The sequence below is a fragment of the Nerophis lumbriciformis genome, linkage group LG38 (assembly GCF_033978685.3).
Source record: "Nerophis lumbriciformis linkage group LG38, RoL_Nlum_v2.1, whole genome shotgun sequence".
Classification (NCBI taxonomy): domain Eukaryota; kingdom Metazoa; phylum Chordata; class Actinopteri; order Syngnathiformes; family Syngnathidae; genus Nerophis; species Nerophis lumbriciformis.
Genome location: NC_084585.2, coordinates 14448311 through 14474434, shown reverse-complemented (window position 1 = coordinate 14474434; position 26124 = coordinate 14448311). Strand labels below are relative to the sequence as shown.

Genomic DNA, 26124 nt, shown 5'->3' with positions numbered 1-26124 from the left:
GCCGCCCGGATCTGAACTCGAGTGGTGTTTTGTTATTGGACTTTTGTGCCCGTCACGGATTGTCCATAACGAACACCATGTTCAAGCATAAGGGTGTCCATATGTGCACTTGGCACCAGGACACCCTAGGCCGCAGTTCCATGATCGACTTTGTAGTTGTGTCATCGGATTTGCGGCCTCATGTTTTGGACACTCGGGTGAAGAGAGGGGCGGAGCTTTCTACCGATCACCACCTGGTGGTGAGTTGGCTGCGATGGTGGGGGACGATGCCGGACAGACCTGGCAGGCCCAAACGCATTGTGAGGGTCTGCTGGGAACGTCTGGCAGAGTCTCCTGTCAGAGAGAGTTTCAATTCCCACCTCAGGAAGAACTTTGAACATGTCACGAGGGAGGTGCTGGACATTGAATCCGAGTGGACCATGTTCCGCACCTCTATTGTCGAGGCGGCTGATTGGAGCTGTGGCCGCAAGGTGGTTGGTGCCTGTCGTGGCGGAAATCCTAGAACCCGTTGGTGGACACCGGCGGTGAGGGATGCCGTCAAGCTGAAGAAGGAGTCCTATCGGGTTCTTTTGGCTCATAGGACTCCAGAGGCAGCGGACAGGTACCGACAGGCCAAGCGGTGTGCGGCTTCAGCGGTCGCGGAGGCAAAAACTCGGACATGGGAGGAGTTCGGCGAGACCATGGAAAACGACTTCCGGACGGCTTCGAAGCGGTTCTGGACCACCATCCGCCGCCTCAGGAAGGGGAAGCAGTTCACTACCAACACCGTGTATGGTGAGGATGGTGTTCTGCTGACCTCGACTGCGGAAGTTGTGGATCGGTGGAGGGAATACTTCGAAGACCTCCTCAATCCCACCAACACGTCTTCCTATGAGGAAGCAGTGCCTGGGGAGTCTGTGGTGGGCTCTCCTATTTCTGGGGCTGAGGTTGCTGAGGTAGTTAAAAAGCTCCTCGGTGGCAAGGCCCCGGGGGTGGATGAGATGCGCCCGGAGTTCCTTAAGGCTCTGGATGCTGTGGGGCTGTCTTGGTTGACAAGACTCTGAAGCATCGCGTGGACATCGGGGGCGGTACCTCTGGATTGGCAGACCGGGGTGGTGGTTCCTCTCTTTAAGAAGGGGAACCGGAGGGTGTGTTCTAACTATCGTGGGATCACACTCCTCAGCCTTCCCGGTATGGTCTATTCAGGTGTACTGGAGAGGAGGCTACGCCGGGTAGTCGAACCTCGGATTCAGGAGGAACAGTGTGGTTTTCGTCCTGGTCGTGGAACTGTGGACCAGCGCTATACTCTCGGCACGGTCCTTGAGGGTGCATGGGAGTTTGCCCAACCAGTCTACATGTGTTTTGTGGACTTGGAGAAGGCATTCAACCGTGTCCCTCGGGAAGTCCTGTGGGGAGTGCTCAGAGAGTATGGGGTATCGGACTGTCTGATTGTGGCAGTCCGCTCCCTGTATGATCAGTGCCAGAGCTTGGTCCGCATTGCTGGCAGTAAGTCGGACACGTTTCCAGTGAGGGTTGGACTCCGCCAAGGCTGCCCTTTGTCACCGATTCTGTTCATAACTTTTATGGACAGAATTTCTAGGCGCAGTCAAGGCGTTGAGGGGATCTGGTTTGGTGGCTGCAGGATTCGGTCTCTGCTTTTTGCAGATGATGTGGTCCTGATGGCTTCATCTGGCCAGGATCTTCAGCTCTCACTGAATCGGTTCGCAGCCGAGTGTGAAGCGACTGGGATGAGAATCAGCACCTCCAAGTCCGAGTCCATGGTTCTCGCCCGGAAAAGGGTGGAATGCCATCTCCGGGTTGGGGAGGAGATCTTGCCCCAAGTGGAGGAGTTCAAGTACCTCGGAGTGAGGGAAGAGTGGATCGTGAGATCGACAGGCAGATCGCTGCGGCGTCTTCAGTAATGCGGACGCTGTATCGATCCGTGGTGGTGAAGAAGGAGCTGAGCCGGAAGGCAAAGCTCTCAATTTACCGGTCGATCTACGTTCCCATCCTCACCTATGGTCATGAGCTTTGGGTTATGACCAAAAGGACAAGATCACGGGTACAAGCGGCCGAAATGAGTTTCCTCCGCCGAGTGGCAGGGCTCTCCCTTAGAGATAGGGTGAGAAGCTCTGCCATCCGGGGGGAGCTCAAAGTAAAGCCGCTGCTCCTCTACATCGAGAGGAGCCAGATGAGGTGGTTCGGGCATCTGGTCAGGATTCCACCCGATTCCACTCAACTTGACTCTTACCACGTACCACAAATGTACGTACTTTGTTTTGAAATGAAACACAATGCTTTAGTGCAGGGGTGTCAAACGTACGGCAGGATGAGTTTGCTAAGTATAAAAAATAGCCGACATTTGAAATGAAATGAAATAAACTGCTGTTCTAAATGTGTCCACTAGATGTCAGAATAGCAATTATTTGTATCTTTGTAGATGATCCTACATATGTAAAACAAAAAAAAATAAACCACATGTTGTTTGTGCACAAGTCGAGGAAAATGAGCAAACTACATAAATAACATCCTGTAATTTGATTTTGATATTATTTTTTTACCTTGATAGATTGAAAATGAACACCAATAAGTTGAGTGATGAACATTATCACATCATTTATTCAGAAAGTATAAATAAGGACAAATAAAGGTAGAATACTATAAACCGCAAGATGTAAGTGTAAAAAAAAAAACAACAACATTATGATTTGTACATTTTCATAACCTGCTTGTTCTATTTTTAAACAAAGAAAAAATCTGAAGTTGTCTTTATTTTTAAGTTATCGTGCCGTGATTTTACCAGTCCGGCCCATTTGGGAGTAGATTTTTCTCCATGTGGCCCTCGATCTAAAATGAGTTTGAAACCCCTGCTTTAGTGTATTATCAGCATTTTTGCTAATGTGACAAATGCGTCACATAAGACTCGCCAAAGGGGCGGTACAGCTCGGTTGGTAGAGCGGCCGTGCCAGCAACTTGAGGGTTGCAGGTTCGATCCCCGCTTCCGCCATCCTAGTCACTGCCGTTGTGTCCTTGGGCAAGACACTTTACCCACCTGCTCCCAGTGCCACCCACACTGGTTTAAATGTAACTTAGATATTGGGTTTCACAATGTAAAGCGCTTTGAGTCACTTGAGAAAAAGCGCTATATAAATGTAATTCACTTCACAAAGCAATTTTAAGGCTAAACCCCGATAGCGATATTTCTCTAGATTATTTTATATGAACTAATTTAATAAATATTTCAAGAACAGCTACATTTTTAACAGTTAAATAGTAACAGTTAAATACAGAGGTGGGTAGTAACGCGCTACATTTACTCCGTTACATCTACTCGAGTAACTTTTGGGATAAATTGTACTTCTAAGAGTAGTTTTAATGCAACATACTTTTACTTTTACTTGAGTATATTTATAGAGAAAAACGCTACTTTTACTCCGCTACTTTTACTCCGCTACTTTTACTCCGCTACTTTTACTCCGCTACTTTTATCTACATTCAGCTCGCTACTCGCTACTAATTTTTATCGATCTGTTAATGCACGCTTTGTTTGTTTTGGTTTGTCAGACAGACCTTCATAGTGCCTGCGTTTCAACAAATACAGTCACTGGTGACGTTCACTTCGTTCCACCAATCAGATGCAGTCACTGGTGACGTTGGACCAATCAAACAGAGCCAGGAGTCACATGACCTGACTTAAACAAGTTGAAAAACTTATTGGGGTGTTACCATTTAGTGGTCAATTGTACGGAATATGTACTGTACTGTGCAATCTACTAATAAAAGTTCCAATCAATCAATCAAAAGTGTGAAGGAAAAAAGACCCTTTTTTATTTCAACTGTACATCCCGTCAAAAGCCTAGTTCCTGTCTTCACAATAAAAGTGCCGCTCCATCGCGCCTGCGCTTTCAAAATAAGAGTCTCCGAAAGCCAGCGCAAACAAGCTAGCAAGCTAGGGAGTTTGCCGCCAATGTATTTCTTGTAAAGTGTATAAAAACGAATATGGAGGCTGGATAAATAAGATGCCAAAAACCAACCACTTTCATGTGATATTAGACAGAAAGGAGGAACTTTTTTTCTCCTCCATTTGAAAACGTGGACGTTATCAGCACTACTGTCTGATTACAATCAATGCAAGTCATCAGAATCAGGTAATACACCAATTTATATTATTGTCTTCATGAAAGAAAGGAATCTATATGTGTTAAACATGCATGTATATTCATTAAAACACCTTTAACATGTGAACAAAAACGGCAAAATAAATAAATATAAATTATATAGTGTATATATCAATGTATGTATATATATATATGTGTATATATATGTATGTGTATATATATATATGTATATATATATGTATGTGTATATATATATATATATATATATATATATATATATATATATATATATATACACATATATATATATATATATATATATATATATATATATATATATATATATATATATATATATATATATTGATATATATATATATATATATATATAATATGTGTGTGTATGTTACTCATCAGTTACTCAGTACTTGAGTAGTTTTTTTCACAACATACTTTTTACTTTTACTCAAGTAAATATTTGGGTGACTACTCCTTACTTTTACTTGAGTAATAAATCTCTAAAGTAACAGTACTCTTACTTGAGTACAATTTCTGGCTACTCTGCCCACCTCTGGTTAAATAGTGACATTATGATAATAACGCATACAAATTGTTAAATGGCTTTGAAAAATGACTGAAAAATAAGCTTTTGGAAATTAGCTAGCTTACCTGATTTTGGGGAAGCTATATATCCTGGGTAGTCACATGACTGCCACATGACAAACACTCCATAATGTCAACCCCCGCCAGAAGACTCACCCCGCTGGCTCTGCTCACGGCCTGGAAGTAGATGCTGTAGCTCTTGGCGGGCGACAGCGGAGGATTCCAGAAGCCGCCGTAGCTCTTGTTGTCTCCCACCGTGAAGGGCTGCACCATGGTCAGGCTCGACGGCGGCAACTCGGCCGCCATGTAGTACGGTGAGTTCAAGACGGAGGCATTGCGGACGCTGAAGGGGGCGGCAAAGCACTCGGGGGCCTCGGAGGCAGCACGGCGGGCCTTGGACTTGCGCTCCTCTTTCACGACGAGCTGGTAGGAGCTGGTGACACAACAATATGACAACTTTTGAACAACGTGAGCACACAAAAGGAGTCCAAGGGGGCTTTTGTGGTCCTAAACAAGATTTTTTTTGTGGCCCCATGTTAATCTTTAATATCACTCGTGTGACACGCCCGTGGTTAGGGCTGACTGCAACCTAGTGTGTTGTGTAATACAGTTGTCCCTCCCCATATGACGCTTCGAAGTTTGGGACTTGTAAAGGTGACTATGTGGTACGGTTGTCCCCATACCAATACGTTGTTACCACTACTGGTACCAAAATGTATTTCGATACTTTTCGATACTTTTCAAAATAATGGGGACCACAAACAAAATGTCATTATTGGCTTTATGAGATGGTGACTTGTCTAGGGTGTACCCCGCCTTCCGCCCGAGTGCAGCTGGGACAGGCTCCAGCACGCGACCCCAAAAGGGACAAGCGGTGGAAAAAAGGATGGATGGCTCTTATGATACATTAAACATAGGTTTCTTACTGCAATCAAATAACAATGTTGTCCTTAAATAAAATAGTGAACACACTAGACTACCTATATTTTAGTAGTAAGTAAGCAAACAAAGGCTACTACTTGGCTGCTGACGTATGCAGTAACATATTGTGTCATTTGCCATTCTATTGTTTTGTCAAATTTATGAGGGAAAAGCTGTAGAAAATGGATTATTAATCTACTTGTTAATTTACTGTTAATATCGGCTTACTTTCTGTTTTAACATGTTCTATCTACACTTTTGTTAAAATATAATAATCACGTATTTGTTTGTTCTGGTATCAATCCAATACTCAGTAGAATACAGGGTCATACATTGGTCATACTTAAAGTTCTCATGTGTCCAGGGACGTAGTTTATAAAAAAATACATAATGACTAGGGATGATGTTTGATAAAAAAATTATCGAATTTGACGCGCCAACATGTCCGGAAAAAAAGAAAAATACAGGTATTTTTTTAGATAGTATTGTACCGTTTTTAATTCATTAGTACAATTAGTAGCGGTATACCGTACAACCCTTCTAATTGGGCTTTTTTAACGTTAAAAAGCGTATTTAGAAAGTCGTAAAAAAAAATTGTTATGCTCTAGCAATGAAATATTCCATTCAAAATGAATAACTCCTCATTTGTGGAAATTAATTTACAAAGGCCATTGATAAACATGGGTTACCTGCATTAGTTTATATGAAAAGGTGAATAGTTTGAAATGTCCAAGAGAAAGAATCATGTTCAATATCTTCTAATGCAATGAAGCCAATTCAAAACTGCTGTGCCACTTCGGCATGAATTGAAAAAGTAAACACAACACATTAAATCAGCAAAAACTATGAAAAAATAAATGTTCTTCAGACACTATATGGTAAAGGAAAATATTAAGCTACAATATCAACCAAAATTGTATGGCCGTTTTAGAAATACCGACGTGAATCTATCCAGATGACAGCGTTTGAAGGAATGCAAAATCAGTAATTATCTTTACGGGCTTTTGAATGCACACACCCACGAAATTCTAACTATTACAAAGGACATGTTGACTCACCGCTATATAAACGTTTAGCGGAGGCAAAGTATAATTGGTAATTCAGTCCATCATTTTTTCTTTTTTTTTTCTCACTGGCACTCATCGAGGGCGGACGCTCCCCTTTCCTCTCCCTTATCTCTCCTGCTTGCTTCTTTGTCTTGTCTTGTCTTAACTTTTTTGTTGCCTCTTTTTGCACTGCTCTCCAAATCTAAACATTGGAACTAATTAACTGGCCTCAAAGAAATTGACAAGATCTTGGGTTTGGGGGAACGTGCTTGTCGTGACGGAGCGGTTGTTGCTGGACACACGACGGACTTTTGGGAGAAGAAGGAGTGCCGCCTGTCTGGCGACCCTTTTCAGTCGAGGACGTGAAGATATCTACCTATTCGGAATTATGACAACAGGACATCTGCTGATTGGAGTAAGCGTTGCTCATGTTTGTCGACAAATTGGAAGTTTCTGGCAGTCTTCAAAGTGCACCAAAGCTGCCACAAATGATTAGAGGATGCGGGAAGACCTGTGGACACTCTTGTGATTTAAATCACATCGGACTGTCTGCCCCGCAGGATTTTGAGGACCAGTCATAGACAATTTAGAGTGAAAAGCAAATTTTATTTTCACTCGCATACAAAACATTCTAACTTGGATTGTTTCCCTGGCTTCGAGACTCTCCCGGAGGACAGTGCGGCGGTGACACAACAAACTCCCTTCTTGTCTCTCATGGAAACACACCTGTTGTTGTTGACTTTGGACTTATCGGCTGCACGACATCAAGGCCGCGAAACAGAGACACACTGCAGGCTTACACACACACATGCATCCACACAAAAATATACGCCACACACACATACCCCACACCCCCAATCCAACGCCCTTGATGCAAATCCCATAGGGGTGATGGAAGAATGGGCAGCGCCTGAGAGCTGCGGCCTTCCTCCGTAGCTCCCACTCCCTCCCCTCTGTTGCGAGTCTCGAGTTGTATGTTGTAAAATGTATATATGCTTTGCTATGGAGGTTTTTTCCCACTCCAGACTGGGCCCCCTTGGGAGCCCAGTCTAGATTGTGTTTTTTTACTTATCCTTCCCCAGCGTTGACCTTTTTCCTATCTTTTACAGAGCGCCTTGTGGCGACCCATCAGCGTTCCTGTTCTGTAACCCTGTACACTGTTTGTTTGTCTAATCTTGAACGGGTTTGTGCTGAAAACAAAGTTGTGTTGTACTTGTGCAATGACAATAAAAACCAATCTATCTCAACAAGCAAACACCTGCAGAGCATGGCGACTAGGTTGATGATCAGCAACTGTATGCCTTGTGGCCCTAGACAACTGCATATAGTGTTTATGCCATGGTCCGGCCCTAGTTGTACTATGTCCCTGAGTGTGCATATTTTGAATGTGTTGTACTGTCACCGCCAGCTGCCATCTCGGGGTTTGTATTTTCAGTTCCCCTCTGTTGGTGCAGTTGACCTTGTATTCTTACTATGTTTCTCCTTCCCTCTAGAGTTGATGTGTTCCCCTTGTGGGCGGAGTTGTGAGATGTGCACAGCTGCTTCCAATTTACCCTTGTCCTACTTAAGCAGCATGTTGGCAGCTGGATGGCACTCGGTGATGCCACTCCTCGGCTCTCCACGCCTGACGACTTCCATGCTTCTCGTTGTTTAGCTACTTGCTATCTTGGCCATTCCCAATGCCATCCAGCTTGGTGTTGTTTTTTGTAGTTAGCATGTATTGCAACTCCAACCCAAGTTTAGTTTAGTTTTGTACATAGCATTTTTTGTTTATTCCACAGTGCACATTTGGTTTTCTCCTTTGTTCACTGTCGCCTTTTGTTCCCTCCTCTGGGTACATGACCTACATAAAATAACTGTTTTACACACCGGCCATCTGCATCCTTGGGTTCCTCTCAACTTTGTTACACAGCATTGTGACATGTACATTCCCAAATCCATTGTTGTCGGAAAATGACAAACACAATATTTCTTCTTATTGTATTCGCCACATGCTATTATTGAAAGTTAGTCCTTCCCCTTCCGCAATTGACGGTAGTCAGTGTCACACTCATTTTGTTTTGAGTGCACCGTCCGGATACTGACAGCGCACTGCATTCCATCGTCCTCGTGAATGCACTTATGCACTCAAAATAAGTGTAAGTACAAAAGTGCATGAACTGAAACACAGCAAATGTTTTTGTTTACACGCTTTTGTGTACGTCGAGAATAAATGGGAGCTCATTAGCCTTCTGTAATGACTTCCATCACACCAACAACAGAGTGTTTGTGCGACGAGGGCCAATCATCGCCTACTTTCAATAAGAGATAATTGCTGATGACCAAAACCTAATGAGGTTCGCCCTCGCTTTGCTCTTTGAGTCTTTCAGGTTAAAGATTGATTTCAAAGTGCTGCTCCCTCCTCCAGGGAGCGAGTGGGTCTCCCAGACTAAATAAAATCTGGAAAAAGAAAATCACCTCTGTGCTTGCTCTGTTTATGTCTACTGGCACCTATTTCATAGGATTTATCCCAGCATGAAAAGACTGCCAGTAATTAGAGTGCACACTTTCTTCTGCCAGAGAAAGACTGTAATTGTATTTGGGATAAATCAGGAGATTAGCAAAGGGATTTGACACAAACGAGCAATAAAACTACAAGAAGACTGCTAACAAGTTAACATTAAACGTGTTTGTTTGCCGTTCAAATTGACATAGGTTTGAACTCACTAAGGCAATTTAAATTGGGATAGTGCTAGTTTCATTCAAGTAATAATAAATTAACAATTATTCCCATTTTGTCTGTAGATAACTCCTTATTAATTGTAATTAATCTCAAATAAAAGTTGTTTTATCTTTAATAAGTTTACCTTAGACCAGGGGTCGGCAACCCAAAATCAAAATGTTGAAAGAGCCATATTGGACCAAAAATACAAAAAAAAAAAAATCTGTCTGGAGCCGCACAAAATGAAAAGCCTTCTACAAGAAGATAACACATGATATAAATATCTATATTATCTATATTAGCCTACTATCAAAATGACCATGTTTCGCAGGCTGACACAAATCTCCGTTGACAGAAATGTTGAAATGTAATATTTATTCTACCCATTTTTACAACATAGGAAAACATTAGTAAATTGCAGGCTTCTCAGAGGGTGAGATAACTCCTCTAAATGACTGTCTTAGAATGGCCAAAAGTATAGATGCGTGTGTCCAAGTTAAAGGAAACGGCAGGCTGTCTTCTTCTAATGGATTTATAACAATCTGTGCAAGCTGGGTTACGTTTGCTGTGGTCTGGAACAACATGGCACACAAACCACTATCTGAAATGCAGCCAATATTACATACAGATAATGTGTCATGAGACATGCAAATATAAATTTAATACACAGCGGGCATAGGAAATTAAATGAGCTCAAATATACCTACAAATGAGGCAATATGTGTCATGTCTGTGTGATCATGTTTTGTTTGGCCATGTGCTTTTTGGGATTTTGTCAGTTGCTGTTTTTTCACTCCCCGTTTTGTTTCCATGACAACCCATTAGTTTTCACCTGTTCTCATGTCACACACCTGATTCATTTGCACTCACGCACCTGTTGTTAATCATGTCTGTGTTATTTAAGCTTTTTATTTTCTGTTGATCGACCTGGCGACATCACATTCATGCTCTGCACTCTTGACACGCTGCTTACTCTGTCCAGGTCATAGTTCATGCTGCTCTTTTCTTGCCACGTAAGTTTTTTGTTTATTCAAGCCACTGTTTTGTACCTCCGCTGCGAGCGCCTTTTGTTTGTTCCTTTTTTTCCATAGTTCTGCCTTTGTGCTAGTTTTGTTTTATTAGCCAAGTTTGTTCCCCGCCTTGTGTGAGCCTTTTGTTTATACTTTTTATAATCTATTATTAAATCATGTATTTAACTTCACGCCATGTCTGGTCCAAATCCTTTGCACCATGGGAAAACAAACCACGCCGAAGTCCAAGTCTTGACAATATGTACATACAGCTAGCCTAAATAGCGTGTTAGCATCGATTAGCTTGCAGTCATGCACTGACCAATTATGCCTGATTAGTCACTCCAACAAGTTACCATATTTTTACGACTATAAGTCGTAGTTTTTTTCATAGTTTGGCCGAAGGTGCGACTTATACTCAGGAGCGACTTATGTGTGAAATTATTAACACATTACCGTAAAATATCAAATAATATTATTTAGCTCATTCACATAAGAGACTAGACGTATAAGATTTCATGGGATTTAGCGATTAGGAGTGACAGATTGTTTGGTAAATGTGTAGCATGTTCTATATGTTATAGTTATTTGAATGACTCTTACCATAATATGTTACGTTAACATACCAGGCACGTTCTCAGTTGGTTATTTATGCCTCATATAACGTACACTTATTCAGCCTGTTGTTCACTATTCTTTATTTATTTTAAATTGCCTTTCAAATGTCTATTCTTGGTGTTGGGTTTTATCAAATAAATTGCCCCCAAAAATGCGACTTATACTCCAGTGCGACTTATATATGTTATTTTCCTTCTTTATTATGCATTTTCGGCCGTTGCGACTTGTACTCCGGAGCGACTTGTACTCCGAAAAATACGGTAATGACATCTACAAAGCACACCTTTGTGCATTCACGCACAGCATCAAATGTTTGGTGAACAAAATGAGACAAAGAAGGAGTGGCATAAAACATGTCTTTCTCTGGCATCGTTGAAGAAAGTTATACATGTAAACAAACGACGGTGAGTTCAAGAAACGCCAAAATTGGGAGGACAAAACGGCGCTCGCCAAATACTCTCATCAGAGAAGCATGTTTAATATAAACAGTGGGATTTCTACCAATTAAGAAGGTGTCTGTCATGTTGTCCTCCTACAGAAACCATATTAAAACAAAAATATATTTTTTCCCCCATCTTTTTCTATTTTAATACATTTTTGAAAAAGCTCCAGGGAGCCTATGGCTCTCAAGCCGCAGGTTGCAGATCCCCACCTTAGACAAATAATTGTTTCAAGTTGTTAATATGCTTTATGTATTTTGCTTATTAAATATTTCAACAGTTGAACAAAAAATGGACTCAGTCTTTTACACACATGCACACAAAATCTCAAACAAACTCTCTCCCACATGTTTAGCACTTCTGACATAGGCCCACTTTGAAAACAAAACCTAACTATATATGAAAGTTAAAAAAAAATCGGACTCATAATTATTAAGCCAATAAGAGGAAATATGACGTCAGACAGTAAATCTGATTAAACAACAGATCCGATACCAGATATTGAAAAAAAAAAGTTCAATTATTGTTGGAGTTATTATTATATTTATATTACTTATAAAACATGGAAAAAATGTGACTCCGAGAATGACACATGGTAGCAAATGGAGAGATGGAAGGAAAATAAAGAATAATGTATAAAATATGTTTTTTGTCTTTTTTCCAGGACTTTAGGGATATGCTGTAAAGTATAACAGTACACCATGGCTCCAAAGTCAGCATTACTTATTTTAGTTTGTTGGAAACTAACACGTTGACAGTATGCAAATTGTTTTGTGTCAACGCTTGGAGGGGATTAAAAAAACGGGCAATTATGTGGGAACAGGTTACCTGATGGGCGCTCCGCGAGACTTGGCGGGCTTGAGCAAGACGGTTATGGTTGACTCGGTCTCGTTCAGCGGCGCCTCAGACTCATACTTGGGCATCGTGGGGGCTGAAGAGAAGACAGCAGGGTGTCAAATACTGTTTACTGAACAACACCACCAAAAACACAAAAAATAAGATGTCACACGTTGAAATATCTTGTCAACATCAGTTCATAACCAAAGAGTACCGTATTTTTCGGACCATAGGGCGCACCGGATTATAAGGCGCACTGCCGATGAGAGGGTCTATTCAGGTCTATTTTCATACAAAAGGCACACCGGATTATAAGGCGCACTAAAGGGGTCATATTATAAATGTTTTTCTACATTAAAAACACTTCCTTGTGGTTTACATAACATGTAATGGTGGTTCTTTGGTCAAAATGTTGCATAGATTATGTTTTACAGACCAAATTCAAGTCGCTTTCTGACAGTCGCTTCAGGATGTGCCGTTTGGTGAGCGGTCTTATTTTCATGGCTCACCTTTGACAGCATCTTCTCCCCGTCATCTTTGTTGTAGCGGTGTAGCATGCAAGGACGGGTGTGGAAGAAGTGTCAAAAGATGGAGCTAACTGTTTTAATGACATTCAGACTTTACTTAAATCAATAACGGAGCAGCATCTCCTCATCCATGGCTCACTAGTGCAACGCCGGAAATGTGTGCCGTAAAAAAACGTCCACCCGGAACGCTCTAATAACTAAAGTTTTATGGGTGAATTATGTAAACCCACTACACCGGTAGTTTTTAGTGCTTCCATAGCGAGATATAAGTTAGAACTAGGGATGCACGATATTGGCTTTTTGCCGATATCCGATATTCCGATATTGTCCAACTCTTCATTTACCGATACCGATATCAACCGATACCGATATCAACCGATATATACAGTTGTGGAATTAACACATTATTATGCCTAATTTGGACAACCAGGTATGGTGAAGATAAGGTACTTTTTTTTTTTTAATTAATAAAATAAAATAAGATAAATAAATTAAAAACATTTTCTTGAATAAAAAATAAAGTAAAACAATATAAAAACAGTTACATAGAAACTAGTAATTTATGAAAATTTGTAAAATTAAGTGTTAAAGGTTAGTACTATTAGTGGACCAGCAGCACGCACAATAATGTGTGCTTACGGATTGTATTCCTTGCAGACTGTATTAAAATATATTGATATATAATGTAGGAACCAGAATATTAATAACAGAAAGAAACAACCCTTTTGTGTGCATGAGTGTAAATGGGGGAGGGAGGTTTTTTGGGTTGGTGCACTAATTGTAAGTGTATCTTGTGTTTTTTATGTCGATTTAATTAAAAAAAAAAAAAAAAAAAAAAACGATGGCGATTACAAAAAAAAAACCGATACCGATAATTTCCGATATTACATTTTAACGCATTTATCAGGCCGATACTATCGGACATCTCTAGTTAGAACATTATGCTACTTTATATTAAAAATGGCAACAGCAGAGGATGAATGACCCATAACAAGAAGATTGAGGGAAAAAAAGAAGCTTATTGACTACATCATCACGGACTACAATGGTGGACGCACGCAAATTATAAGGACTTATGCAGATCCCAAATACAAACCAGCAGGTACCAGAAGGTAAAATAAGTTGGTTTTACATTATATTACGAAACAATGCTCAATAATAGGTCTGCTAATAGGTGGCATTTTGCGGTCCTTTTACACACACACCGTCATAATACTTGTATGTTGAAGCACAGCACGTCTGACTGCGGTAGCCGTAATGCGCCAACAATCCATCATTCAGCTTCACAGCTTACCAAATTCGTACCAAAACATTTCGACAGATTTTTGAGCGCCGTGTGTAATGTTCTACATTCTCAATGGAACATTTAACGTTTTGGGGTTGTTAACTGGTCGTCATCTTGCAGTGTACACGTATCGCGTATGTGTGACTGCCATCTACTGGTCACAATTATCATTACACCATGTACCAAATAAAATAGCTCCGAGGTCGGTAAACGCAACCATAATTATTCCGTACATTAGGCGCACCGGGTTATAAGGCGCACTGTCGATTTTTGAGAAAATGAAAGGAATCTAAGTGTGCTTTATAGTCCGAAAAATACGGTACAGTGAAGGGCAGCCTGGAGGTCATAAATAATAACATCATGGTTATTATTGTATCATTATTCCGTCTTAAATCCTAATATTGTGCTTTTACAAGACTGATGCATGTGAAGGTTCCATTCTGACAGATTCAATCAAGCTTTTCTTTCCTTGATCATTTATAAATGTCCGCCATGTTGTCACCTTGAAGGTCGCCAATGTGTGAATTTGACCAAAACATCCACATTCTTCCCACATTGCTTTGGCATTTAAGTAATTAACAACCCCCTCCCTTCCTGGCACAGTGCATCTATCACCTTTCATTGGAAGCTCTTTATCTTTGCAGTCCTGAGAGAGATCCACAAGATTGGCCATGGCGTGACATTTCGAGCGAGACATCTGCGTTACACGCCAGAATGAAACTTTTTTTTCTTCTTTTGTTACTTCCTGTGTCTTGGCAACATATAGGAGACGATTATAGAGGAATTGAGGTCCACAGGAAAGGTCACACATGAGATATGTCAACGTCAATAACACACAGCTTAGACTGGGGAGCACGTAGTCCAATCAGAACTCAACCTAGAAGTGGAACAGTTCGCCATAATCAGGGTCCGGTGCGTATTTCGGTTTTAAGGTTGAGGTATGGTTAATTTCTTCACAGTAAGGGGAAAAAAAATGCACAATATGAATTTGCTTAGCTCTTGTGCATTCAGCTTTAATTGTTTATAACATAAAAAGCTGCTCGAAGTTAAATCAATTATGACAAAACTGGCACTGTTCTTTTTTTGTCAGCTTTATCACAAGTTTGTCGGATTTTGATTAATCATTATTGATTAAATGTCATTCATTTTTATTTTTTATCAATTGTGTTTAATTTTTCATGAGCAAAGAGAGGAGGGCTAAATTGGGGCCCTTAGCTGAAATTTTATTTTGAGCCCAACCACCTACCATACAACATTCTTTCACATTTTGCAAAATATTTTCTTCTTACTAGGGGGTGCATACCTGAAATTAATTGAGAAGTGCTGCATTAGCCAAAGGCTGGGCTAAACCCACTACGTTTACATGCGCTAAATTAGTCTGATTTGTCAATTAATCACCTTTTTTTGTATTTTCACACCTACGTGTGAAGTCCAAGTGTCCATGCACACTCTCAAATGTGACTATTCTTCATACGCCATGTGCCTACCGTACACTTGGAGGCGCTCATTTCATTTTAGAGCAAATAACTTAATTACTTTCCCGGTTAACCTATGACGTCACATTAGCCACCTGCAGATCCTTACAACTTGTTTTAAGTGATGTCCGCTGTAATATTGGTACAGATAGCAAATACTACGTCTCTATTGGCTATGTTCATGTTAAAAAACAGACATTATCAATAAACTATCTTGGCTTGTGCTACAAACATGACGCTACTACTTTACCATGTTCTACCTACATTTTTGTTAAAATGTAATAATCACTTATTTGTTTGTTGTTTGGCTAATTTACATACCTTTTGGGTGATACCACAAGTTCTGGTATCAATCCAATACCCAGTACTTACAGGGTCATACATTGGTCATACTTACATGTTTATGTGTGTTATGGCTAAGAGGTTTTTTTTTCCTTGTCCTCAGTCTGGACCCCCTCTACAGGGGCCCAGGCTTAGACTGAATTTTTTTCTCTCACTCTTTTTACCAGCAATGTCATGACATGACATGACGACGACGCGCCAACATGTCCCCAAAAAAAGAAAAGTACAGGTATTTTTCAAAAGCAGTATTGTACCGTTTTTAATTCCTTAGTACCGTGGTACAATTATGACAAAAATCATGGAAAAAACACTTTGTAATGTCTCATAGTTAATTCAAAAGGCTCTGTGGGTTGATGGAAGGAGTTTCAAATCCGAAGGAAAAGGCAGTTTTTGCACTGACTGATATCCAGAGGAAGGTCACTATTGTTGTGGACTATCGTGCTCGTTGTGCGGAAAGTTAATCAGTCGGCTTGCACAAAATGCAGCGTGAAGACGTTTATGTACGCTTTATTATTCGCCTTTAATACACCTGCTTCATTATCTTTCATCTCATCCGTATTTTGTTTGGAAGTCCAAATTAAACCGGCACTTTACATTTCCTTAGCTACCTTCTTAAATAAAACTTAGTAACATTTTTCTACCATCGATGCACTTCAAAATGTTCTGTAATTTTAATTTGTGAACCAATTAAACATTCTCCTCTTTATTTACAATTGTTGCTGAGTTTTCATTGAATGGTATCTGCTTCCGGGTTGTATCCCGCACGTTGAGACTGGCGCATGCGTGATACGAAGGGTCCTCTCTGGCCGCACACAATCGCATTATCCAGGTGTGTTAGTCAGATTTTTCAAAAATTGAACCAGATGGGATTGTGAGTGTTTCCATGAGTTGTAGGAGGCTTATATAGAGCCAAACTATTCAATAAATGGGACTAAATTAGTGCATGGTTAGTACTGACTGTATTTGTTAGTTGTTGGGCTCGGCGTTTTTCTGTGTGGAGTTTGTGTGAAGTGAATTATATTTATATAGCGCTTTTCTCTAGTGATTTAAAGCGCTTTACATAGTGAAACCCATTATCTAAGTTACATTTTTAAACCAGTGTGGTTGGCACTGGGAGCAAGTGGGTAAAGTGTTTTGCCCAATGACACAACAGCTGTGACTAGGATGGCAGAAAAGGGGATTGAACCTTGGACCCTGAAGTTGCTGGCACGGCCGCCCTACCAACCGAGCTACGATGCTGAGTTTGCATGTTCTCCCTGTGACTGCGTGGGTTCCATCCGGGTACTTCGGCTTCCTCCCACCTCCAAAGACATGCACCTGGGGATAGGTTGATTGGCAACACTAAATTGGCCATAGTGTGTGAATGTGAGTGTGACTGTTGTCTGTCTATCTGTGTTGGCCCTGTGATGAGGTGGCGACTTGTCCAGTGTGTAGCCCGCCTTCTGCCCGAGTGAATCTGGGATCGGCTCCTGCACCCCCGCAACCCCAGTAGAAAATGGATGGATGGATGGATGTTTTTGCTAGACGCCTGACTTCCGGTCCCTCAATACTTAAAGTTAAGTTAAAGTTAAAGTCCCAACGATTGTCACACACACACTGGGTGTGGTGAAATGTGTCCTCTGCATGTGACCCATCCCCTTGTTCACACCCTGGGAGGTGAGGGGAGCAGTGAGCAGCAGCATGCGCCACGCTCGGGAATCATTTGGGGATTTAACCCAATTCCAACCCTTAATGCTGAGTGCCAAGCAGGGAAGCAATGGGTACCATTTTTTTGTACAAACGCCGTTTCCATTTGAGTTGGGAAATTGTGCTAGATGTAAATATAAACGGAATACAATGATTTGCAAATCATTTTCAACCCATATTCAGTTGAATATGCTACAAAGACAACATATTTGATGTTCAAACTGATAAACATTTTTTTTTTGCAAATAATCATTAACTTTAGAATTTGATGCCAGCAACATGTGACAAAGAAGTTGAGAAAGGTGTCAATAAATACTGATAAAGTTGAGGAATGCTAATCAAACACTTATTTGGAACATCCCACAGGTGAACAGGCAAATTGGGAACAGGTGGGTTCCATGATTGGGTATAAAAGTAGATTCCATGATATGCTCAGTTATTCACAAACAAGGATGGGGCGAGGGTCACCACTTTGTCAACAAATGCGTGAGCAAATTGTTGAACAGTTTAAGAAAAACCTTTCTCAACCAGCTATTGCAAGGAATTTAGGGATTTCACCATCTACGGTCCGTAATATCATCAAAGGGTTTAGAGAATCTGGAGAAATCACTGCACGTAAGCAGCTAAGCCCGTGACCCTCGATCCCTCAGGCTGTACTGCATCGACAAGCGACATCAGTGTGTAAAGGATATCACCACATGGGCTCAGGAACACTTCAGAAACCCACTGTCAGTAACTACAGTTGGTCGCTACATCTGTAAGTGCAAGTTAAAACTCTCCTATGCAAGGCGAAAACCGTTTATCAACAACACCCAGAAATGCCGTCGGCTTCACTGGGCCTGAGCTCATCTAACATGGACTGATACAAAGTGGAAAAGTGTTCTGTGGTCTGACGAGTCCACATTTCAAATTGTTTTTGGAAACTGTGGACGTCGTGTCCTCCGGACCAAAGAGGAAAAGAACCATCCGGATTGTTATAGGCGCAAAGTTGAAAAGCCAGCATCTGTGATGGTATGGGGGTGTATTAGTGCCCAAGACATGGGTAATTACACATCTGTGAAGGCGCCATTAATGCTGAAAGGTACATACAGGTTTTGGAGCAACATATGTTGCCATCCAAGCAACGTTACCATGAACGCCCCTGCTTATTTCAGCAAGACAATGCCAAGCCACGTGTTACATCAACGTGGCTTCATAGTAAAAGAGTGCGGGTACTAGACTGGCCTGCCTGTAGTCCAGACCTGTCTCCCATTGAAAATGTGTGGCGCATTATAAAGCCTAAAATACCACAAGGGAGACCCCCGGACTGTTGAACAACTTAAGCTGTACATCAAGCAAGAATGGGAAAGAATTCCACCTGAGAAGCTTAAAAAATGTGTCTCCTCAGTTCCCAAACGTTTACTGAGTGTTGTTAAAAGGAAAGGCCATGTAACACAGTGGTGAACATGCCCTTTCCCAACTACTTTGACACGTGTTGCAGCCATGAAATTCTAAGTTAATTATTATTTGCAAAAAAAAAAAAAAGTTTATGAGTTTGAACATCAAATAGCTTGTCTTTGTAGTGCATTCAATTGAATATGGGTTGAAAAGGATTTGCAAATCATTGTATTCCATTTATATTTACATCTAACACAATTTCCCAACTCATATGGAAACGGGGTTTGTAGTATTTGGTATGACCCAGCCGGGGTCACAACTCACGACCTCCCAGTCTCAGGGCGGACACTCTAACCACAAGGCCACTGAGCTGGTTATAGTGTGGGACAATAGTACGTATTTGTATTGAATAAAATGAAAAATCTGATTATGAATAAAAGCAGCATTAGTCATTTGAGTTAAGTGGAGCAGTAGTTGGTGCTCTTGGTTGAATTGGGGGAAAAAATCCTCTGTTTGCATGATAAGACACAATTTGCATCCATTTTAGCATTTAAAAGCTCCATTGTGAGGCACGGCGGACCTTCACAGCATTGTGTTGATCCAGTTAAGTAAAGAAAGGATTCATTTCCACACTGGATGAGCTTTTGTTAGCTCTGCTTTCAAACTTTATCGCTCCCTTTTCTCATGGTGACATTTGGGAGGCGGCTGGCTGCAACGTAAAAAGTCATCTAGAAATGGACTCTGATAGAGAAAACAAAAACAATCAACAGAAGGAATGACACAACCTGAGGTCAGCAACACACACAAAAAAAAGACTGGTGAGCTGCTATGAAGGTGAATGCAAACAAATGTCAGCGTCAAACAGAACCATGGAGACATGGAGGTCTTCTTACCTGCTATCTTGGTAGTGATGCGCGTAGTGACAGGTGGGCCGGCGCCTTTGTTGGTGGAGGCTTTGAGCGTGAAGAAGTAGGTGGTCCCCGGGTAGAGAGCCACAAACAGGTGATGGGTCTCGTTGGTGGGCTTGGTCACCTTCCCCCATTGGGTGGTTAGATCAGCGCTGGGGTCCAACGAGCTCAGACCCTTGTAAGTAATCTGGAAGACGACAGGACACACTGAGTACACACTAGGGTTGTACGGTATACCGGTATTAGTATAGTACCTCGATACTAATGAATCATATTTGGTACAATACCGCCTCTGAAAAGTACCGGTCCACCACCCCCTTGCGTCCCCATCACGTTGTGTCATTGCAGGTTTACGAGAAGACGAGCATGTTCGGCGGCACACAATCACGGAGTACTTACAAGCAGACACAGTGTGTAGATAGAAAAGAGAGAAGGGATGCATTTTGGCTTTAAAACTAACAATTTTATTATTATTTATTAGCCTTTATTTAACCAGGTAAAATCCCATTGAGATCAAAGATCTCTTTTCCAAGGGAGACCTGGCCAAGAGGGCAGCAGCAAGGTTACATTAAAAACAGTAAACAAATACATAAAACATCACATTTACAACATTAAAACTTGCTCACATGACACATGTGCATACAGACAAGGTAGACTGCAATCCTTTCACAGAAGCTTTAAACTCATTCAACGTAACTAGGGTTTGAAGTTTAATGTTCGATTGTAGGGTATTCCAAGCCTTCGGTGCTGAAAACCTAAATGCTTTCTTGCCCAGTTCAGTTCTTACTTTGGGGACGACAAATTGCAGAACATTCATTGAACGAAGATTGTGACTTCCTTGTTTCTTTGTTAAAAGACAAGACAGATAAGATGGAGTGATACCCAGAATGGTTTTGTAGATGAAAACATACCAATGATTGAGGCGTCGAGCACATAAAGATGTCCAGTTAACCATTGAGTATAACACACAATGGTGAGTAAGGGGAGCGCAGTTGGTAATGAATCTCAGTGCCCCGTGGTACACACTATCCAGCTTGTGGAGACAACCAGCAGTAGCATTCATGTACAACACATCTCCATAGTCAATATCAGGTAAAAAGGTTGTTTCCACCAATTTCTGTTTCACAGTAAAAGAAAAGCAAGACTTGTTTCTATAATAAAATCCCAGTAAAAGTTTCAGTTTTTTTTACAACATACTGAATGTGCTCCTTAAAACTCAAGTGGTCATCAATTAAAAATCCTAAATATTTAAAAGCAGATACTAACATAATTTGTTGCCCATTTCTTGTTAAAATGTTCTCACACAGTGATGATCTTACAGTTTTTGATGTGGTAAAGAGCATACACTTTGTTTTCTCTGCATTTAAAACCAGTTGAAGATAGCAAAGTTGTTCTTGTACTCTGTCAAATGCATGTTGTAGATATTTAAAAGCCTCAGCAAGAGTGGGTTGTGTTGATTAGTGAACAGAGAAGTATCAGTGTGACAATAACAATAGAATAAATAGCGTAAATTCCGGACTATAAGATGCTACTTTTTCCACATGCTTTGAACCCTGCGGCTTAAAACGGTGCAGCTAATTTACGGATTTTTCTTCGCTATACTGCAAATAGTTAAAAAAAAAAAAACAACCACAAGCAAATACACTGAAAAGGTGTGTTATTGTTTGTGCAATATTTTGAACGAGTTTGCTCACTGCAGGTGCTGCGGTTATTTTCTATTTAAAGCTTTGAACTAGTGTTTCTACTCGAAAGGATTCTTCATTTATCACTCCAAGCATCGTTTGCACGCTCTACAATATAACTAAAACAATTTTTACATACAAATCTGTCTCATGCGTGATGTCTGTGGGACTATTTTCATGCATATTTGCATGTGATATTGTAATGGGATGAAGCTAGCGTCGTTAGCATTAGCTAATATGCTAACACGTTTATGAGTGTCTGTGTTAGTATTAATAACTTACAATGGTATTCTTCTTGTATTGTTTTAGTTTCACAAATTCCTTAGTAAATTTACCAAAATGTCAGTGTGGAGTTATTGTGTCTGTTTAGCTGATTGGAGAGCTAGCTTAAACAGCTAGTTGGTTCACGACAATGACTTCTGTTTTGTTTGATCAGCCATTTTACTGAGGTGTTACAGACACTATTTGAAAACACAGAATATGTATATGTAAAAATCTAATTTTATAACGTATATACACTATATTGCCAAAAGTATTTGGCCACCTGCCTTGACTCACATATGAACTTGAAGTGCTATCCCATTCCTAACCCATAGGGTTCAATATGATGTCGATCCACCTTTTGCAGCTATTACAGCTTCAACTCTTCTGGGAAGGCTGTCCACAAGGTTGCGGAGTGTGTTTATAGGATTTTTCCACCATTCTTCCAAAAGTACATTGGTGAGGTCACACACTGATGTTGGTCGAGAAGGCCTGGCTCTCAGTCTCCGTTCTAATTCATCCCAAAGGTGTTCAGGCCAGGACTCTGTGCAGGCCAGTCAAGTTCATCCACACCAGACTTTGTCATCCATGTCTTTATGGAACTTACTTTGTGCACCAGTGCACAGTCGTGTAGGAAGAGGAAAGGGCCCGCTCCAAACTGTTCCCACAAGGTTGGGAGCATGGAATTGTCCAAAATGTTTTGGTATCCTGGAGCATTCAAAGTTACTTTCACTGGAACAAAGGGACCAAGCCCAACTCCTGAAAAACAACCCCACACCATAATTCCTCCTCCACCTGTGGCTGGGCCAAGTGATTAGGACACCTGATTCTGAGCATTTGGATGGGTGGCCAAATACTTTTTGCAATATAGTGTATCTGCAGCTTCAAGTCCGGTGCGGATAATATATGGAAAAATAGTTTTTCTCCTAAAATTTACTGGGTGCAGCTTATCTACCGGTGCGGTCTGTAGTTCGGAAAATACGGTAATAAACTTTTGAGGCATACCTCCATCCATTTTCTGTCATCATTTGGGTCACGAGTAAGCAAGTGCCTATCACAATTAACTTGGGTGAGAGGCCACCCTGGACTGGTCAGCTGTCAATCATCCATCCATCCATTTTCTACCGCTTGTCCCGTTCGGGGTCGTGGGGGTGCTAAGAACTTTATTTACAAGCTTGTGGTCCAAGAAGGGACACATGTTATTTTACAGTGCAGAACTTATACGAAGGAACAAAACAAGTGGCTACCATGTCGACTTATGGCCAAATATCAATACAACGTATGCAATGTTCCCTCTATGGTGCGCGCCTGTGCAATTGCGCACTGCTCAAGTGTCCTCTGCGCACGGCAAATATATGCCACGCACAAAATCAAATAAAAAAATAAGCGCATAACAATTTTCGACACACGGACACGACAGAGAAAACAGTTTTCGTCATCATTGTTCAGAATTTGTTGAAAGGACTAGTTGGTACAATCCCTGGGGACTCCCTGAGCCAGGCTTGCACCTGTTCAAATATTGTAACGTCTGTCGAGACGCTTTGAGGACATGAATTCCATCCATCACTTTACTGAGCAAAACTCTTTATTGTCGGCCGTAAACACATCACCAAAACATTAGTAAAAAAAAAAAATCTAGCAAAACTGGTCATTTTCTGCAGTACAAACCAGACCAAAAGCAACTTTGTTATATCAACAACAGCCGCTCGCTCTTTCTCACTCGCGCCAACACATGCACATATGGCACTTAGCCAGTGATGCGTTTACAGCCACACAAAAAGTCGGACAACTCCAACACCACACATAAAGTGTCATTCCAGGTCGTTACACTATGATTTACCAATCAAATGTGTGCTTATTCTAGTGTCATTTATTAGGAATCTTAATTTATAAATATCAATCATGAAATGCTGTTAGTATATTAAATAAATACTAATAAAAATATATTTTTTACAAACAGGAAGTTGCAGGAATGTACACATGATCCCCTGCTTACATCTCATTGTGCAACATGTGAATGTTTTAATGGGAACTAAATGCAATGTCTGAAAGGGGTACAAATTATTTCCAAAGCAGGACCTCCACCCAGACAAACAATACAAGTACACAGTTCATGAAAAACAATATTTTTTGTTATTGTCATTGTAAGTGGGCCTAAACACTTATATTAGAAAATAACCTCATGGAAATGACTGCTGTCATTTGATTATAATAATAAGAGAATGTTGTTTGTCTATCTGTGTTGGCCCTGCAATGAGGTGGGGACTTGTCCAGGGTGTACCCCGCCTTCCGCCTGAATGCAGCTGAGATAGGCTCCAGCACCCGAAAGGGACAAGCGGTAGAAAATGGATGGATGGATGGATGGAAATTTAACTTGTTATTTAGTCAGGTTTGGGACAGGTGTGCTGCTGGTGTGGCCACAGTGTGCACGTCTGATGTTGCTCACATGTGCTCCACTGAATGCTCAGGGAGTTTTTGCGTTTGCTCACACACATGAACAATTAGAGGGAGCATTGAACGTATGTAAGGGCTAAGAAGATCCATGTGTAGGTTTTGAACTTGACTGCTGTGATCTTTATGTAGCAACTTCTAGAACAGTGGTTCTTAACCTGGGTTCGATCGAACCCTAGTTGTTCGGTGAGTCGGGCTCAGGGGTTCGGCGCAGGTCAAGACACACCCGACTCATCGTGTAAATAAAAACTTCTCCCTATCGGCGTATTACAGATACGGCAACAGCAGAAGTCACACTGATTTGCAGGTGTGTAATTTGTTGTTGTCCGCCCGATTGTAGCTGAGATAGCCGCCCGATTGTAGCTGAGATAGGCTCCAGCGCCCCCCGCGACCCCAAAGGGAATAAGCGGTAGAAAATGGATGGATGGATGGATGGATAATTTGTTGTGAGTTTATGCACTGTGTTGGTTTTGTTGTTTGAACAAGTTGATGTTCATGCACGGTTCATTTTGTGCACCAGTAAAAAAACATGGTAACACTTTAGTATGGGGAACATATTCACCATTAATTAGTTGCTTATTAACATGCAAATTAGTAACATAGTGGCTCTTAACTAGTCATTATTAAGTACTTATTCGGCATGGCATTATTATAACCCTAACCCTCTAACCCTGGCCCTAACCCTCTAACCCTAACCTTAACCAAATAACTCTAAATTAAGTCTTTGTTACTTAGAATATGTTCCCCATACTAAAGTGTTACCAAAAAACATATAACTTTGTCTTGAATTTGAAAACATTTTTTATTTTTTATTTTCACTAAAGAAGGGTTCGGTGAATGCGCATATGAAACTGGTGGGGTTCGGTACCTCCAACGAGGTTAAGAAACGCTGTTCTAGAAGAACATAGAAAACAATGATATCTCAAAACAAACAACAATTGTGTCATCCATGCATCAACAATCAACAATCGACTTAATTGTTGTTTGAAGTGATCCTCGCTTTCCAAATGGACTCTGGGCCACAAACACTGCAGACACATTTCACTAAACGTCTGTCAAAAGAACTGTCAATGTGCACCGCCATATTGCCACAGGCTAGATTCCAGTCGATGACAACCCCCACCCCCACCCCATACACACACACACCAACACACACACCAACACACACTGTGACATCAATGATGATGACAGTATTGATGGACGAGTAGAAACACGCTAATAGTTCCAACCCAAACACTTTAGCGCTTCCTTGTGTGCGTTTGTGTGCACCAACTGCTCAAAGTCAGCCTGTAGGTCAGGAAATGGTAAGTGCAGACGCAAGGTGACAACACGGTGAAAAGCAAACAACATGAGTCATTTGAAATATTTCACACTGCACCCCTGCAACCTTCACAATGTTTACTTGACTTGCGTGGAAAAAAAGAATGTTTTCACCGTGACTGACATCATGAGCTGGGAAGGTGCTGCTGTATGTTTATTGTTGTCTTTGGTTCTAGTATTTTGACTATTGTAATCCCTTACATGAGCATTATCATATTTCATTGCATGCCATTACATTTGGTTGTGTACTGGTTTGAATTGTTTATATTAAGGAATATCACATGTGAACGTTTGTACAATTCAATTGTACAATTGCGCAGTGGCCTTGTGGTTAGAATGTCCGCCCTGATATCGGTAGCTCGTGAGTTCAAATCCGGCCGAGTCATACCAAAGACTATAAAAATCCATCCATCCATCCATCTTCTTCCGCTTATCCGAGGTCGGGTCGCGGGGGCAGCAGCCTAAGCAGGGAAGCCCAGACTTCGTCCAGCTCTTCCTGTGGGACCCCGAGGCGTTCCCAGGCCAGCCGGGAGACAC

General features: G+C 41.2%; 1 protein-coding gene across 9 annotated transcripts in view; it reads right to left on the bottom strand.

The window, feature by feature from the left end:
* Window positions 1–26124, bottom strand: part of ptprt (protein tyrosine phosphatase receptor type T) — a 555785-nt gene that overhangs the window by 242608 nt on the left and 287053 nt on the right. For all 9 annotated transcript variants that reach the window (XM_061932272.1, XM_061932263.1, XM_061932264.1 and 6 more), the window contains exons 12-14: window positions 19859–20060; window positions 12265–12367; window positions 4857–5133 (exon numbers count right to left, since the gene is read on the bottom strand). In XM_061932272.1, coding sequence (XP_061788256.1) covers window positions 4857–5133; window positions 12265–12367; window positions 19859–20060 — 582 coding nt within the window. The remainder of the gene's footprint in view (window positions 1–4856; window positions 5134–12264; window positions 12368–19858; window positions 20061–26124) is intronic.